The 13,973-nt window shown below is 38.4% G+C and overlaps 1 protein-coding gene across 1 annotated transcript in view; it reads left to right on the top strand.

Annotated features, from left to right (window-relative positions):
* TMEM135 (transmembrane protein 135) overlaps window positions 1–13,134 on the top strand; it is a 183,714-nt gene extending 170,580 nt beyond the window's left edge. Inside the window, exons 10-15 of the mRNA XM_035896800.1 lie at window positions 3,493–3,660; window positions 6,851–6,914; window positions 7,606–7,682; window positions 9,336–9,434; window positions 11,009–11,076; window positions 12,678–13,134. Coding sequence (XP_035752693.1) covers window positions 3,493–3,660; window positions 6,851–6,914; window positions 7,606–7,682; window positions 9,336–9,434; window positions 11,009–11,076; window positions 12,678–12,810 — 609 coding nt within the window. The 3' untranslated portion in view covers window positions 12,811–13,134. The remainder of the gene's footprint in view (window positions 1–3,492; window positions 3,661–6,850; window positions 6,915–7,605; window positions 7,683–9,335; window positions 9,435–11,008; window positions 11,077–12,677) is intronic.
* Window positions 13,135–13,973: the final 839 nt, after the last annotated feature.

Here is a 13,973-nt window from a genome sequence, read left to right on the forward strand (position 1 = left end):
AGGGACATGGTTTAGTGGTGGGATGGCAGGGTTAGGTTAAAGGTTGGACTCGATGATCTTAAAGTTCTTTTTTGACCAAAGTGATTCTATGATTCTATGGAAATGGAAGGGTGACCAAGAAACAGGAGTTCAGTCACTCTGTTGGAGTGACCCAAATCTGATTCCAGGTTGGGAGTTCCTCAGATTACAGAAGACCATCCCCACGCTACTCTCTCTACACAAAAAGGGGATATTCAGGGGTCTGTCCTCTTCAGTTGTTTATTCAGCATCATTTGTTCGCATTTCACATACCCTTGAAAGGAGATGAGAGTAGAAGAAAACCAACTGATAATGGAGCTGAACTAAGTCCTGACCTGATCTCAAGTAATAATTAAAAAAAAGACATTTTATAAGTCTGTTCTCTCTTCAGAGAAACCAGTTGTGCATTTGAACTACACTTCATTCTTGTAACACTCTTTTATATAAATTTTAGTATAAATTGTGCTTGACTACAATAATATCATCAGGGAAATATCACTGAAGTGGCACCCAGATCTTTGAACTTCCTGCCTTCCCTGTGACTTTTTTTAAAATTAAAACAGGGTGAAAAATTTTGTTTTGATGTATTTGGATTTTTAAAGATCCAAAATTCTTAAAGCATTTTCAGTTCTCTCTATGGCTGTTCCTGGAGTCGATCAGTAATAATTGTCAGCTGATGTGATTTGAGCATGTTTTTGTAATTCCATATCTGGATGGGAGCTTTCAGCTCTGATAATGATCTGATGAGCTGCTTATTGCCAAAATTTCCCCTCCCTGCTGTATTTTCCCTTACTCTTGAACTTCTCGTCATATCTGAGTTTTAATTGTCATCGTGTGCTCTTTTTCTCCTGCTTCACATTTAAATACACATTAGGTAGTTGACATAATCTGTGATAGCTTTTACATAGCATTTAGTAATAACATACCACATGACTTCATAGACTTCCCTTCAAATTTTTAATACTTAAAATGCTTTGGGTTGAAAAGAGCTACCAGAAGCAGTCAAACCATGCTTTTCCTCTTTTCTTACTCTGGTTGGTTACAATGAGGAGACACCAGCCAGCAGTTGTCCTTTTTTTTCTGCTGATGCAGTGGATGACACCAGATCATCCTCATAACTTACCTAATGACTAGGATGACCAAAAAGAATATAAGATTACTTTCCGGTGATTGTGATCTCTGCATTCTGTCTCTTGAAGGAACATGGGCAACTGTATACCCAGAACAAATTTTAAATATTTTAACTAATTTATTTTTAAGAATTATTTTAACTAGTTCCTAGTATGTTGCAACAGGCTGACTGAGTTTTGGTATTACTGAACTCCATTTATGTGCACACACGTGTTTTTCTGTATTTGAGTTACAGCCAATATCTTGACTGTATTATTAACTTTTTAATAAATCTGTTTCTCAAAAGGAAAAAAAAAAAGATGAATTCAATGAGTTTTGCAGCTATGTAGTTCACTGTGCTGCTACTTCTGGCTGATCTGAGTCCCAAATCAAAATCTCTGGGGAGAAATGGCTCTTAGCAGAGTTTTCTTTGCTCACTCATGCTTATTTTAGTGTCCTATGTATACTCTACTGTTTTCTACCTCCTTTATCATTTGAGGTCTTTTTTTGGAAGAGAAAAGTTACAATATTGTGCATTGATTATAAGATGTAATACTTTCTGTGACTCTGAAAACCACTTCTAAGTGTGATATGGATTTACCCAGTTGATTTAATGAGCCAAATAGAAAGATTTTGTGCACTACTTATTGCTGTTTGGTGCATGTCAAAGCTAAGCTTTAATCCTTCAGTTCAGCACTTCTGAGTAGGCTACTCATAAAAGTAAAATCATGGATATATTTGTTTCCAGTTGGAATTTAAGTGTTTCCTAATGCAGTCTTCCTCACCTCATCAGAGTAACCTTTCCTACAGCTGGGTGAACATGTTGAACATACCATACTGTTTGTTCTCTTGGTTTGGGTTTTATTCATAACTGCTGGTTTTAGGACTTTGTTTTTATGTAATGTTACATGGTGTCATAATCATGTCATATTGTTGAAAGATGAGGGCTATGTACTTCACACTAGGGTACCTCTTCATTTTAGGGGCAAATATATGTTCATCTTAATTTTGACATTTTAACTACACAAAATTCACAGTGCATTTACATCTCTGCCTGCCTCGCATACCTTTCAGTAGGCGTTTTCATTACACGATCAGAAAACACTGGGTCGTTAGCTTTTCAGTCTGTACAATGTACACACTTTTAAGAGTAGCAGACGAAGAAGTGGCAATTTTTCCTTCATAGCTGCGGGATCATTGGATGACACAATATATTTTCTTCCACTTCATTCTCATAAACCACTTCTTGAGTAGCAGGGAGAGTAATTGCTTCAGGAAGAGTTTATTACTGGATGTTTAACCACAATAAAATTTTATGAGCTTTATGATGATATAAAGTTCCGTAGGAGGCAAAAATGTTTTGAGTTTCTGAGTTTGAAAAGTTGCTCAGTCAAACCCTCTGCCAGTTGTCCCTGTAACTTGAATTGTCTCGGTGTCCCTGAGTACCTTCCAAAAAATGAACTGCAGAAATCATGAGCATTGGGCACCTGCTTTATTTGCCAATGGTGAGTGCACAGATAGTTTTCAGATAAGGCATCTTCCAACCAAAAAATGGATAGATTTTATGTAGAATGATTAGAGAAGTTCAGCCATGGGGTAAGAATAATGATAGGAAGCTTTGGAGGAAGTTATAAGAAACTGGGGAGAAGAATTTGGAAAGAACAAGTCCGTGTGGTTTTGTGACATGGTGCAGGAAAACAGATCTATATCCAAGGTGGAGTAGTAAAAACAAATCCTTGGAACCCATGTTATCCTTTCTCAGTAGCTCTGCACGTAATCTCCCTTCCAGTTTCGCCCTTTGTCTTGCTGCAGGCATCGCTCAGCCTCCTCCAGTTTGGTTGAGAGAAAGTACGTGAGCACGTGCCAAGCCACCAGGGTCACTTTCTAATTCTCACACTTTCTGAAATTTATTTTTTGTGGACTTTTTCCTCCTTTAGTGCTTTCTCCAGACATTTGAGTGTAGAAGTGCTCTTTTTTTCCACCACATTATTTTCCTCTATATACCCATTTGTGGTTAAAGGCTGGTCAGTAACCTGGAAATGAAGTCATCAGGATTATTCAAAGGACAGAATTTTGGAGCAGAAGAGAAATAGAGTTTGTCCCTTGAGGCCTTTCAGATATTCACAGAAATTAAAGAAGGGTCAATTGTCTATGATTTTATTGCCTTTACCATTTTACAGGGGAATCAGGAAAAAAAAAAACCCTGATCTTCAGTTTGAAGATGGGGATGCATTTTACATAGTATGTGCAGAATGGGTTTTAAACTGCTCAATGACAAAAATAAGTACTTCTGTGGATGTTTTTGCTTTTCCTTTTTCTGAATTTGTGGTTTCTTACCACAAAATCTTTCTTTCTGTTCTCTAGGGCTTCATTAGGATGTTTAGCATCGGGTACCTGATCCAGTGTTGCCTTCGGATTCCATCCACCTTCCGGCATCTGTTTACAGAACCATCCCGGCTGCTTTCCCTCTTCTACAACAAGGAAAATTTCCAACTTGGAGCTTTTCTGGGATCTTTCGTCAGTATATATAAAGTAAGCTTAAAACATACTGCAATGACAAATGCCATGTGTTTTATTTCACTTTTCAGAATATCACAAAGACCTAAAAAGTCTGGCAGCTTACTATTACTGATACTGTTTGCTACAGCATGTCACCGACAAATTCTGTAGTATTGCAATAATCAAAATTGAAATAGAATAATCAAATTGTGAATAGAAAACTAGTCTTCCACTCTGTCGTGGTTTAACCTGGCAGGCAACTAAGCACCACACAGCTGCTCTCTCCGAAACCAGGACACACTCCATGCGTTTTTTCTATCATTTCTGAATAAACCAGATGGATTTTGCAGCATGGTATCAAGATCAGGAGATAGGGAGTGCTTCAGAGAAAGTGAATTCAGATTTCAAAGGGACTTGCTGTTACACAAAACCATTTTAGTGCAGACACAAGTAGTGACTGGAGTAGCAGCAGCCTTCCCAGACAGAAACCATTTGCAGGTTTTTTTGGCTCAGATATCTGGAATACTTACTTGACGCTAAATAGCAGGAGATTGCAGAACATATATCATCTGGGGAGACGCTGCACTTACCCCTTGGAAATCTACCCTTCTACCCCATAATACAGTGACAGATTGCGAACGGGTATTCGTTCATACTGCTTGTTGGAATTAATCAAATTATGTTTATTTATGCCAAAAGAGAATGTAACGAAGCACACACCCCAAGACAGAATATATTGTATAGTGCAGTGCTGAAGTGCCTTTTGCACTTTTATATTCTTAATCACACGTGTCATTTTTTAACTGACACTTCACTTGCTCTGCAAAGTTAAGATAATTCTGTGTTATTCAGGATAAATATTGCTTACTGAAAATTAAAAAAACAGGTGTTATTTGTAAGAAAAACAGCATTTCACTTGACGTGCAGTCAGACTGAGAGGCAAGAATTTGTCAGGTTACAGAATTTAAAATTTTTGATGGCAAAGTGCAAAGTTCTGTAGATACTCATTTTACGAGGGTGACATAATCTGACCTTTATTTATAGATTATTAAGTATGTACTTGGCACTGGTCACCTTGAATACTGTGTTCAGTTTTGGGCCCCTCACTACAAGAAAGACGTTGCGTTGCTGGAACATGTCCAGAGGAGAGCAACCAAGCTGGTGAGGGGTCTGGAACACAAGTCATACGAGGAGCGGCTGAGGGAACTGGGGTTATTTAGTCTGGAGAAGAGGAGGCTGAGGGGAGACCTGATCGCCCTCTACAACTGCCTGACAGGAGGCTGTAGTGAGGTGGGGGTCGGTCTTTTTTCCCAGGTAACGGGCGATAGGACGAGGGGAAATGGCCTCAAGTTGCACCAGGGCAGGTTTAGTTTGAACATTGGGAAAAATTTCTTCCCCTAAAGGGTTGTCAGGCATTGGAATGGGCTGCCCAGGGAAGTGGTGGAGTCCCCATCCCTGAAGGTATTTCAAAGCCGGGCAGACGAGGTGCTTAGGGACATGGTTTAGTGGTGAGATGGCAGTGTTAGGTTAATGGTTGGACTTGATGATCATGGAGGTCTTTTCCAACCTAAACGATTCTATGATTCTCCTTTCTCTTGTTGTTTATGTTCCATAACTTACACAGATTTGGGATGCATTATATTTTTCTTCCAGTTTGAAATAAGCATGTAGGGCAGCAGACTCTAGTCACTCCAAAAGATTGGACCACAGCCAAAAAAAAAAAGAAATGCTTCATGTATTTTGAACCCAAAGGAATTGCATTATGGACTGCTTTTAAAAAAGTCCATCTTGTCCCTAAAAGCATCCAAAAAGCTGTTGTAGGATTGCAGTAGCTGTACTATTAATACTTTGTGTTCCCCTTACTGTTAATTAATGTCAGCAAACATGGTTTTGCAGAAAGTAAGTTGGCCATGGTAGCCTGGTTTCCTTTTTTAAATTAGTTTACATGTTTGAATAGGAAAATTGACTGTCATAATTGCAATGTATCAATGGCTTTGCAATGAATGTACTTACTAAAAATGTAAAGGTAGCTAGTGAGATCCATTTTTTTACACAGCTATTACTTTGTTTCTTCTTTTAATTTTAATGTCTTTTTCAAGCATGGTTTCACCTGAGGGCCACCAAGATGATGTGAGGACTGGCTCATAGGATGGGAGAACTGGGTTTTAAGCTGGAGAAAAAAAGACTCGGGTTTTATTGCTACCTATACCTCTTGGAGGTGTGCAGTGATAGGATGAAAGCAATGGATACAAGCTGAAATGTGGGAGATTCCAAAGAAATATAAGGAAATAACATTTTTATGTGAGGGTGGCCAAATATTGGAACAGGTTGCCCAGTGAGCGTGTGTAGTCTCCGTCCTTGGAGATGCTCAGAACTCAACTGGACAAGTTCCTGAGCTACCTGCTCTAATTAGACCTGCTTCAGGCTGGACCAGATGATCTCCAGAGGTCCTTTCCAACATAAACTGTTCTTTGATTCCATGAAAAGCACACATTAGATAGATTAAGAGGCCGACGCACATATCTCAAAGCAGGATTGGGCCTCACTAAGCAGATCTTGAACCATTTAGAAGCAAACAGAAATGTACCAGGCATAAAACTTGGAGACCAAGTATGGATTTCCAAAACAGTTAAAAAACCAGTGCCGAGGATGTGGCAGATGTGGAACAGTCTGGATCATTTGGTAACCTGCAGTCATCCAAATGAAATATATTTTAATGCAGCCTAAGCCACAATTACTTACATCCATTCTGGCCTGAACAGCTGTGTATTGTTGTCTGTGCCAACAAACAGGTTATTATGCATTTCACTGTGTCTTTTAATCATATGCAGTTCTAACTTTTCAGGTTAATGTGTTTTCCTGATTCCTGATTTATTGGATGTGTGGAAAAATCTCAAGGTGTTCGGTCTGTAGTTGATAATGGACTTTATAATGGGAAAAAGTCTAGACAACTACAGCAGATGAAGGTGATGTGAATTCAAGATTAGCTTTGGAATTTGATATTCAAATTAGATTGATCTGCTCCCTGATTTTGAAAGAAATGGTGGTAAGCTCTTAATTAAAACACTGAAGTGTTTCAGGTACTGTGGATTATGCGGTTTTTCACACCATACTCTTAATTCATACTGTGTGCTATATTACTAGCTTATAGAGGAATAGCTCCAGTCTATTTGTTATGAAAGAGAAATAACTAGGGCTAATCCTGCTCTCTCTTCACCTACAGGGTACTAGTTGTTTCCTGCGATGGGTACGAAACCTAGATGATGAGCTTCATGCCCTTGTAGCTGGTGAGTCCATGACAAGAAGTTTATATTGCCTCTGTTGGGAGTCTGCAAATATTTCTCTTGTCTGTCCTCACATTCTCTTTTCAGATTTCTGTGGTGAAAATAGGACTGTGTACATCAAGGTTGTGTCAAAGTGACAGTCGTGTTTCAAGTAAAAAGAGTTGCAATTAAAATTGTAAGGCAAATTCAATCAAATAGTGTGGTTTTTACGGTCAGCTTCAGGGACGATACATTATTGTATGCACAATTGTGAACTTGTCCTTTATTTTCCAACTGTAGAGATGTGAGGTTCAAATCCCGACTCTTCCATACGTGACAGGATACACATGTGAAAGGATGGGCTCCACCTGATCCGAAGAAGGACCCTTTTGCTGTGTGTGGTGGTGCAGGCCCTTCCCTGCTGTTTATGCATCTGTCACGTATTGGAACCTCAGAGCTCTCTCTTCCTTGTGGGATGAGAGAGGAAATTCGATGCTGTGCCCCTGAGCACTGAACTATGGATTTATTTCAGGGTTTCAAAACTCTCTTTTTTAAATGAGATAAACCATATTTTGATGGGCAATACGGGAACATCACTAAACTTTGCTGTAGCAACAGCAAGCGCAATGTTGCGCAGTGTCTGTTGAGCTGACGTACTTCAACAGCAACAGTAAATCACAATCTTAACAATACTTTTGTTTTCTCATTGTTACAGGGTGCCTAGCAGGAATTTCGATGATGTTTTACAAAAGTACTACTATCTCGATGTATCTGGTGTCCAAACTAGTAGAGGTAAGATATTACCCTCATAACAGAGTCCTTCATTTAATCTATTTTTTTCAAGGCAGAAAAAAACAAAATGAACTTCACAGGCTTCATCAGACAATTCCAGTGTGATACAAAGTTGTGTGGCGGTGGTGTGCTTCAGTACGTGTGTGCCAGGAGGCAGTGCCATTCTGTGCTCTCTTTTCTTTCTTATTTCCTTTTCTGTGACTCATTTTAAAAGTCCTTTGTCCACTGTTTTCCATGTATATTCTCCATGAATTTTTTTAATCTCCTGTTAGCCCTTGGCTTTGTACCTTTTGCAGATTTTTTAAATCTGAAAGTTCCAAGAATGCCGATTCTGCCAGAAACATAAATCAGACCTAGTCCTTAATTGCAGATTTATTGCCAAAAGCTACAGCTTAACTTCCTGCCTTTGTTCCCTAATTTTGGCATTCAACAATCTAAGATAACTCAAAATAGCTTAGGTTATAGCCTATAGCTGGAGTTGTTTGTCAGTATACTTAAGCTGATTGAATTCCCAGCTTTGCAACGAACTTCGTTCTAATTACTATGTTTCAGGTTTCGATTATTTCTATGAACTTATTAAAATTAGGAGCCCAGGAAAAGAAAAAAGTTTGTAGAGTTTGGGTATGTTGATTATACTTTGCTAACTAGCTTTTGATTTCGTACTGTGATTTTTCCATAAAATTGGGACTTAGTCATGGTTATTTCCCCAGCAGCACCGCCGGGATAAGTTGAGAGTGTTCTCTTATGTATCATCCCCGAATCACAAAGCTTTCTCCTGCAGACCTTGAGGGCCTCGTTCCTTAGTGATATTTATCCACTCCCATTACCAGAGCAGAATTCATTTCAAAGAATATAAAAAGAAGGAACTTTTTTTTTTAAATCATAAAATTAAACATAAAAAGGGAAGGTATTTCTGTTTATTCGTGCTCCTTGTAATCTTAGATCAAGCTCTGAAGGTAGTTCACATATTGGTTATATAAAAGCACATCTGAGTTATCCATATTGACTTTTAGAACACCAGTTGTAAAAACCCAATATTATCTTGTATCACTGATGGTTTTCTCTGGACTTCAAGACATTGTGGCTGCAGTGAAATAAGAAAAGTGCTATGTGTTCTTTCTTTCCTTTATTTATTTTTTTTATTATTTTTTTTTCTACTTTTATTGTCTTACGCAAGCCAAGGGTAACTGACCAAAGAGGCGTGTGCTGCTTTGGAAGGTCAAGCTGTGCTCAGGAAAATAAACTTTACATGTTTTCTCAGAAAGAAAAGTATGTGATTTCAAGCTGTTTAAGAACAGTGAATATTCACTTTGTTGGAAAAGTTACTGCATTGTTCTTTTGCTTTTTTAAAATGAAGAATTTAACATAGCAGACTTTCCCTTTTCTAACTTTAAGATCTATACTACCCTTTTAACACCCAAGCCATCGCTAGGTCCTGTTCCAGACATTAATAGCCTCTTGTTCTATTGATCTGGGATAACTGCTATAAGCTATCTCAATCAGTGTCACGTTTGTGGACACAAACAAAAATATATGAGCATAGGTTAGTAATGTTGACATGTTACTTAGAAAAGGTAAAATAAATAAAAATCAAAAAGCTACTTTTACTTTGTTTATGTTGTTTTGTTCAGCATTTCTTGTTTATTTTTATAGATGATATACTTCAAAGGCATTGAAGCAGGGAAGGTTCCTTATTTTCCTCATGCAGACAGCATCATCTATGCCATTTCTACATCGATATGCTTTCAGGCAGTAAGTATGTTGTTTTCTGACAGAATATGAAGTTCTTCTACTTTAAGTCAAATGTTGAATGAATTGAGGAGTACAGGGATTCAGTGACATAGAAGAGAGAGTGTGATGTGGTGATTCCAGCACAATGCTGTGAATCGGGGCTCCTGCATCCTGCTTTTGAGTGTCACAGTGGGAAGATCATTTCTAGGACTCAGATTTCTCATATGCTGATTACATTGTACAAAGCACTGAGTTCTTTGGAAAGGATCTCAATTGCCCGAGATTAACATAACTGCATGGGCTTTCATAAGCACGTGAACAGACTGTTTCTCAAGGAGACAAACAATATATTGTAATATTTTATGCCTTTTCAATCAGCTGGAAGTTTTCACTTTCAGCTGACTTGAATTAAAGTTGCCTATTTGAAAGGATTTGCAAAAATTAGTAAGAAAATCTGAAATTTTGTGTTTGAAACACTTTGTAATTATCATCTTTTGCACTTTCCGAGTCAATCACGTGCCTTCACCCTCAGTCCTTTTATCGGCTGCATCAGCTGGAAAAGCTTCTTTTCAGTGGTACTCAAATTGCTCTACTATTCCACTACATCTCTCCTTTTATAGACCTTCTGCTGAAACATCCCACTGAATGTTTTCTGGACCTCCATAACTATATGTATTTTTTGTACCCTTCACTGAAGAAAATATAAAATGCCCCTAAAGCAGTCTTCTGCTGTCTCGTGCTTAACAGGACGGTTCCACTCCTCCTCCTCATTGCTCCCCTATATTTGGGAATATTTCTTATTCTAGTATCAAAGTAAACTGATATTTTAGTGCTTGGGATGTGCCTGAAGGTCTGCAGCATTGAAATCTCCAAAATACTATTGGCAAGGACCATCGTATGAGGCTAACAAATAAAGTTAATATGAGAAAAGAGGAAAGGGTTTTTTCGTTACTTAATAACTGGTTGGAAAAGGAGCCCAAGACTGGCAATAAATTACCAGGTTTCAGAGGGAGGAAGGAGGGGGAAGTTAGCAAAGGGATCTATGCTGACATGTTTGTTACTCACTGTATTGATAGGTGACCTGGAAAAGTAATGGAATAGAGAGAAGATAAGGATTTTGGTTATATAACATTATTTAAGATGCGTAGCATGAATACAGAGATGACTGACTACAAGAAATGGTTGATCACAAAATACAGCGTGAGTGGGGGATAAAATAGCAGGTGGCATCCAAAAGTGCAAAATCATGCACGTAGGAATAGTAAGGATTATTGTTGCTTTGTCTGCAATGAGATCTGAGTTAATTGCCACCACTTTGGAAAGACGGTTCCGGGAATATCAGTCTGCGCTGGTGGTGGTCATATAGAGCATTGGATTCAGCTGCGAGTGGTTTGTCTACTGAGAGTGCTGGACCTTGGCAGGTGGTCACAGCTGCTTTCAGTCCATGAATCATGAGATGATTTTTTAAAAATAAAATTAAAAATATATATTATATTTCCATAACTATCCTTTCACTGCTTTTGGGAACATAATGTAGCAGGTGAAGCTTTTGCCTGACTCTGTCAGCTGGCTTTGACAGAATACTCTCCTTGCAGGCCGTCATGGAAGTTCAGAACCTGAGACCTTCATACTGGAAATTTCTTTTACGACTAACAAAGGGCAGGTATGTAACTGGGAGTATGTCATGGCTTGTCTGAACACGCCATTGATCACATTCAACTTGCTGTGTCATTCACTGTCAACAGCAGAGCCGTAGGAGTACATATGGGCTAATCTCCTGAGTATTTACTTTGCTTTTCAAATGCTTTCCAGTCCGCTTGAAGTTCTTTGCTGCTGAAGGGACGCTGCTAGGTTTCGTCTGACGACAGGAGCAAAGACTTAAATCTAGTTAAGACTATTTAGCAGATGAGTGTTTTACTTGAAGGCTTTTCTATCCTTAGTTCACTTGGAGGGTGGAATGCTTTCAGGTATCAGTGGGATATGTAGATAGAAATCATTTAGTATGTACAGTGATACACAACACATTACTACATGTTTAAAAGCATTACTAGAAATGTCAGAGTATTTCCTAAGAATATTTTGAAGATTCAATAGTTTTTTTATAGGACATCTATTTCAGTTGGGAAAAGAATTTTCTTTCTTGGAAAACTGAAGAAAAATTTTCACCGACTCTAACCATAAATTTATGCTGTAATATCTTACTGGATATTTTTTCTCTTATTTACTGTGGGGATCTAAAATGCTTACCTTTTAAAATAGATTATGCTGTAACTGATTTATAAATACTATTTACTGAAGTGTACGTTATTTTACTGCTGTACTGTGTGGCAGAAACAAGGCATCCAAATCGTGATGTAGATCAGCTTATGGATGGGATTATAAAAGGTAACGTTTGTCGTGACGCTGAGCTCTCCAGACTATAAAAATAGAAGTGAAATGTGAGGGCAGTCCCTGGAGCATGCTGCAGCGACCTCCCCATGGCTCAGTACGCTCTTGGCTGGACAGGAGGGGACAATACATTGCGAGATGTAGTGGGAAGCTTTTCCTGGGATGCCTGCAGGCAGCCTCTGAGGCTGTACAAACACAAGAGGGGATGATGTCGGTGCAGATGTCCAAGTTTAGCTGCATTTTTCCCTCTCGTGCTAATCCTGAGATTGCTAGTTGAAAGAGAGGAGGGAAAAGAAATCCTATTCTGCTCATTTATTTTACCTGAATTAAATCTCTGTAATAGTAATTTTGACACTCTCTCCATAGAGGCAGATTCTTGTGACGTTTCATAGGTCTTTCACTCAACAATTTTGAAGACTAAAGAGATTGAAATAGGTTGTAACACCCATGAAATTGGTATCCACCCTTGGGCAGGCATGGCCAGAATTTGCGAGGTTGGGGTGAGAAAGAAGAGTAGTGTATTTTGTTTTGACTTTCTTTGTGAAGTTAAAAGTTGAAGGGGACACTCTCCTTTCCCCCTTTCCACAAGTTATGTTTTATAAAGTAAGTCTACACAAAGCACTATGAATTAGATTTGACAATTTTCTTTTTTTTAAATCTTTATTGCCCAAGATTAAAAGATTAAAAGCTTGTAGTCTCTGAACAGTGAAGGCTGAAGCCTGTATTTCAAAGATTTGGATAAGTCTTTCATGAAGTGAAATAATTTTAATCATTTCATAAATAAATTCGTAATTTTTTTAAAGAAAATATTTTAAAATAATTTTTTCAGAAGTAAATTAATAGTCTGTTCGCTCTCTCTTGTCTCTTCTTTTTCAGGTTTGCTCTCATGAACAGGAAAGTTTTAGATGTATTTGGTACTGAAGCATCTAAGAACTTCAAGGATTTCACACCTACGCTTGACCCAAGATACACGGTTGTACCACCAGAGCGACCGCTGGAGCTGTCTTGAAGACGACAGTATATCTTGTCATTGAATGTGATCAGCGTTTTGTCCTGAAAAGTTAATTAACTTAACAGTCATATATATGGAGGAGGGCTTGGGCTCCGCTTCAGTATTATTTCAATGAGAAATGCTTTTTACCAATCAAAAGTACTGAAGCTTTGCAGGAAGGTGTGGCTTAGTGATTAAGCCCCTTCTGTACGCAGAAAATATTTCTGGATTACTGTAGTTGGTTGACGGTGTGGTAGATTCCTGAATTAATTAAACAAATGAGTAATATATTTAGAGAAGTAAAACATAAATATGCATAACAATTTCAAAAATTCTGTAGTTCCTACCAGTAGAATATTTCTTGGTAAAACTAAAAGTAATTCTTAATTTACAAAGGAAGATAAATGGCATAGTTTAGGTCCAAAAATTTACCTGATCTTAAAACTATTGCAGTCGGGTGAAAATGCCTCCTTGGCTTTCTAAATTGCGTCACTGATTTATCTCAAAGGAGCCACTGCCCACTCATTATTTAAAATTACAGTGGTTTTACACAGCTGTGGTTGACAAATAAGGCATTCCTTAGGAAAAGAAAATGCGTATTAATTCAGAAATCACATTCCAGGGCAGTAAATCCCACTGATAATACAGATAACAGACAAGGAAAATAAGACGGCGGTAGCGGTGACTGCTGCGCCATGCGGAGCCGCGGGGTGTGGTGCTCAGTATCTGCCAAGTGGAAAATGACAAAACCAGCAGAGGAAGGAATGAAACGTTCCAGCCTCTGAGACGGTGCTGGAAACAGCAGACAGTTACAAAAATAAAAAAGCCAGGAACAAAACAAAACAACAACAAAAAAATCCCCCAAAATATACTGAAATTAAATGTTTATTTTTAAAGGGCTTGACATTGTTGCTTTAGATGGCATCGGCTTGTTTGTCAAGCTGCAACGCCAGCCAGCATTTCAGCCATTGCTTTAAAAGAGAACTGACCCCTGAGGTTAGGCTGTTAATACGATTGTCAAAACTCCTCTCTTGCGATAGCATTTTTCCCTCGTACTCGGTGAAGAGTGGTTTTCCTTCAGTCCATCGGACAGCCACGACTGGGACAGTGACATCAAATTTAATATGGTACTCAATGCAAATAACTACCTATGCAAATTCCATCTCATTTTTACCCTGCAT

This window comes from Egretta garzetta, unplaced genomic scaffold (genome assembly GCF_000687185.1).
Source record: "Egretta garzetta isolate BGI_Z169 unplaced genomic scaffold, ASM68718v1 scaffold286, whole genome shotgun sequence".
Classification (NCBI taxonomy): Eukaryota; Metazoa; Chordata; class Aves; order Pelecaniformes; family Ardeidae; genus Egretta; species Egretta garzetta.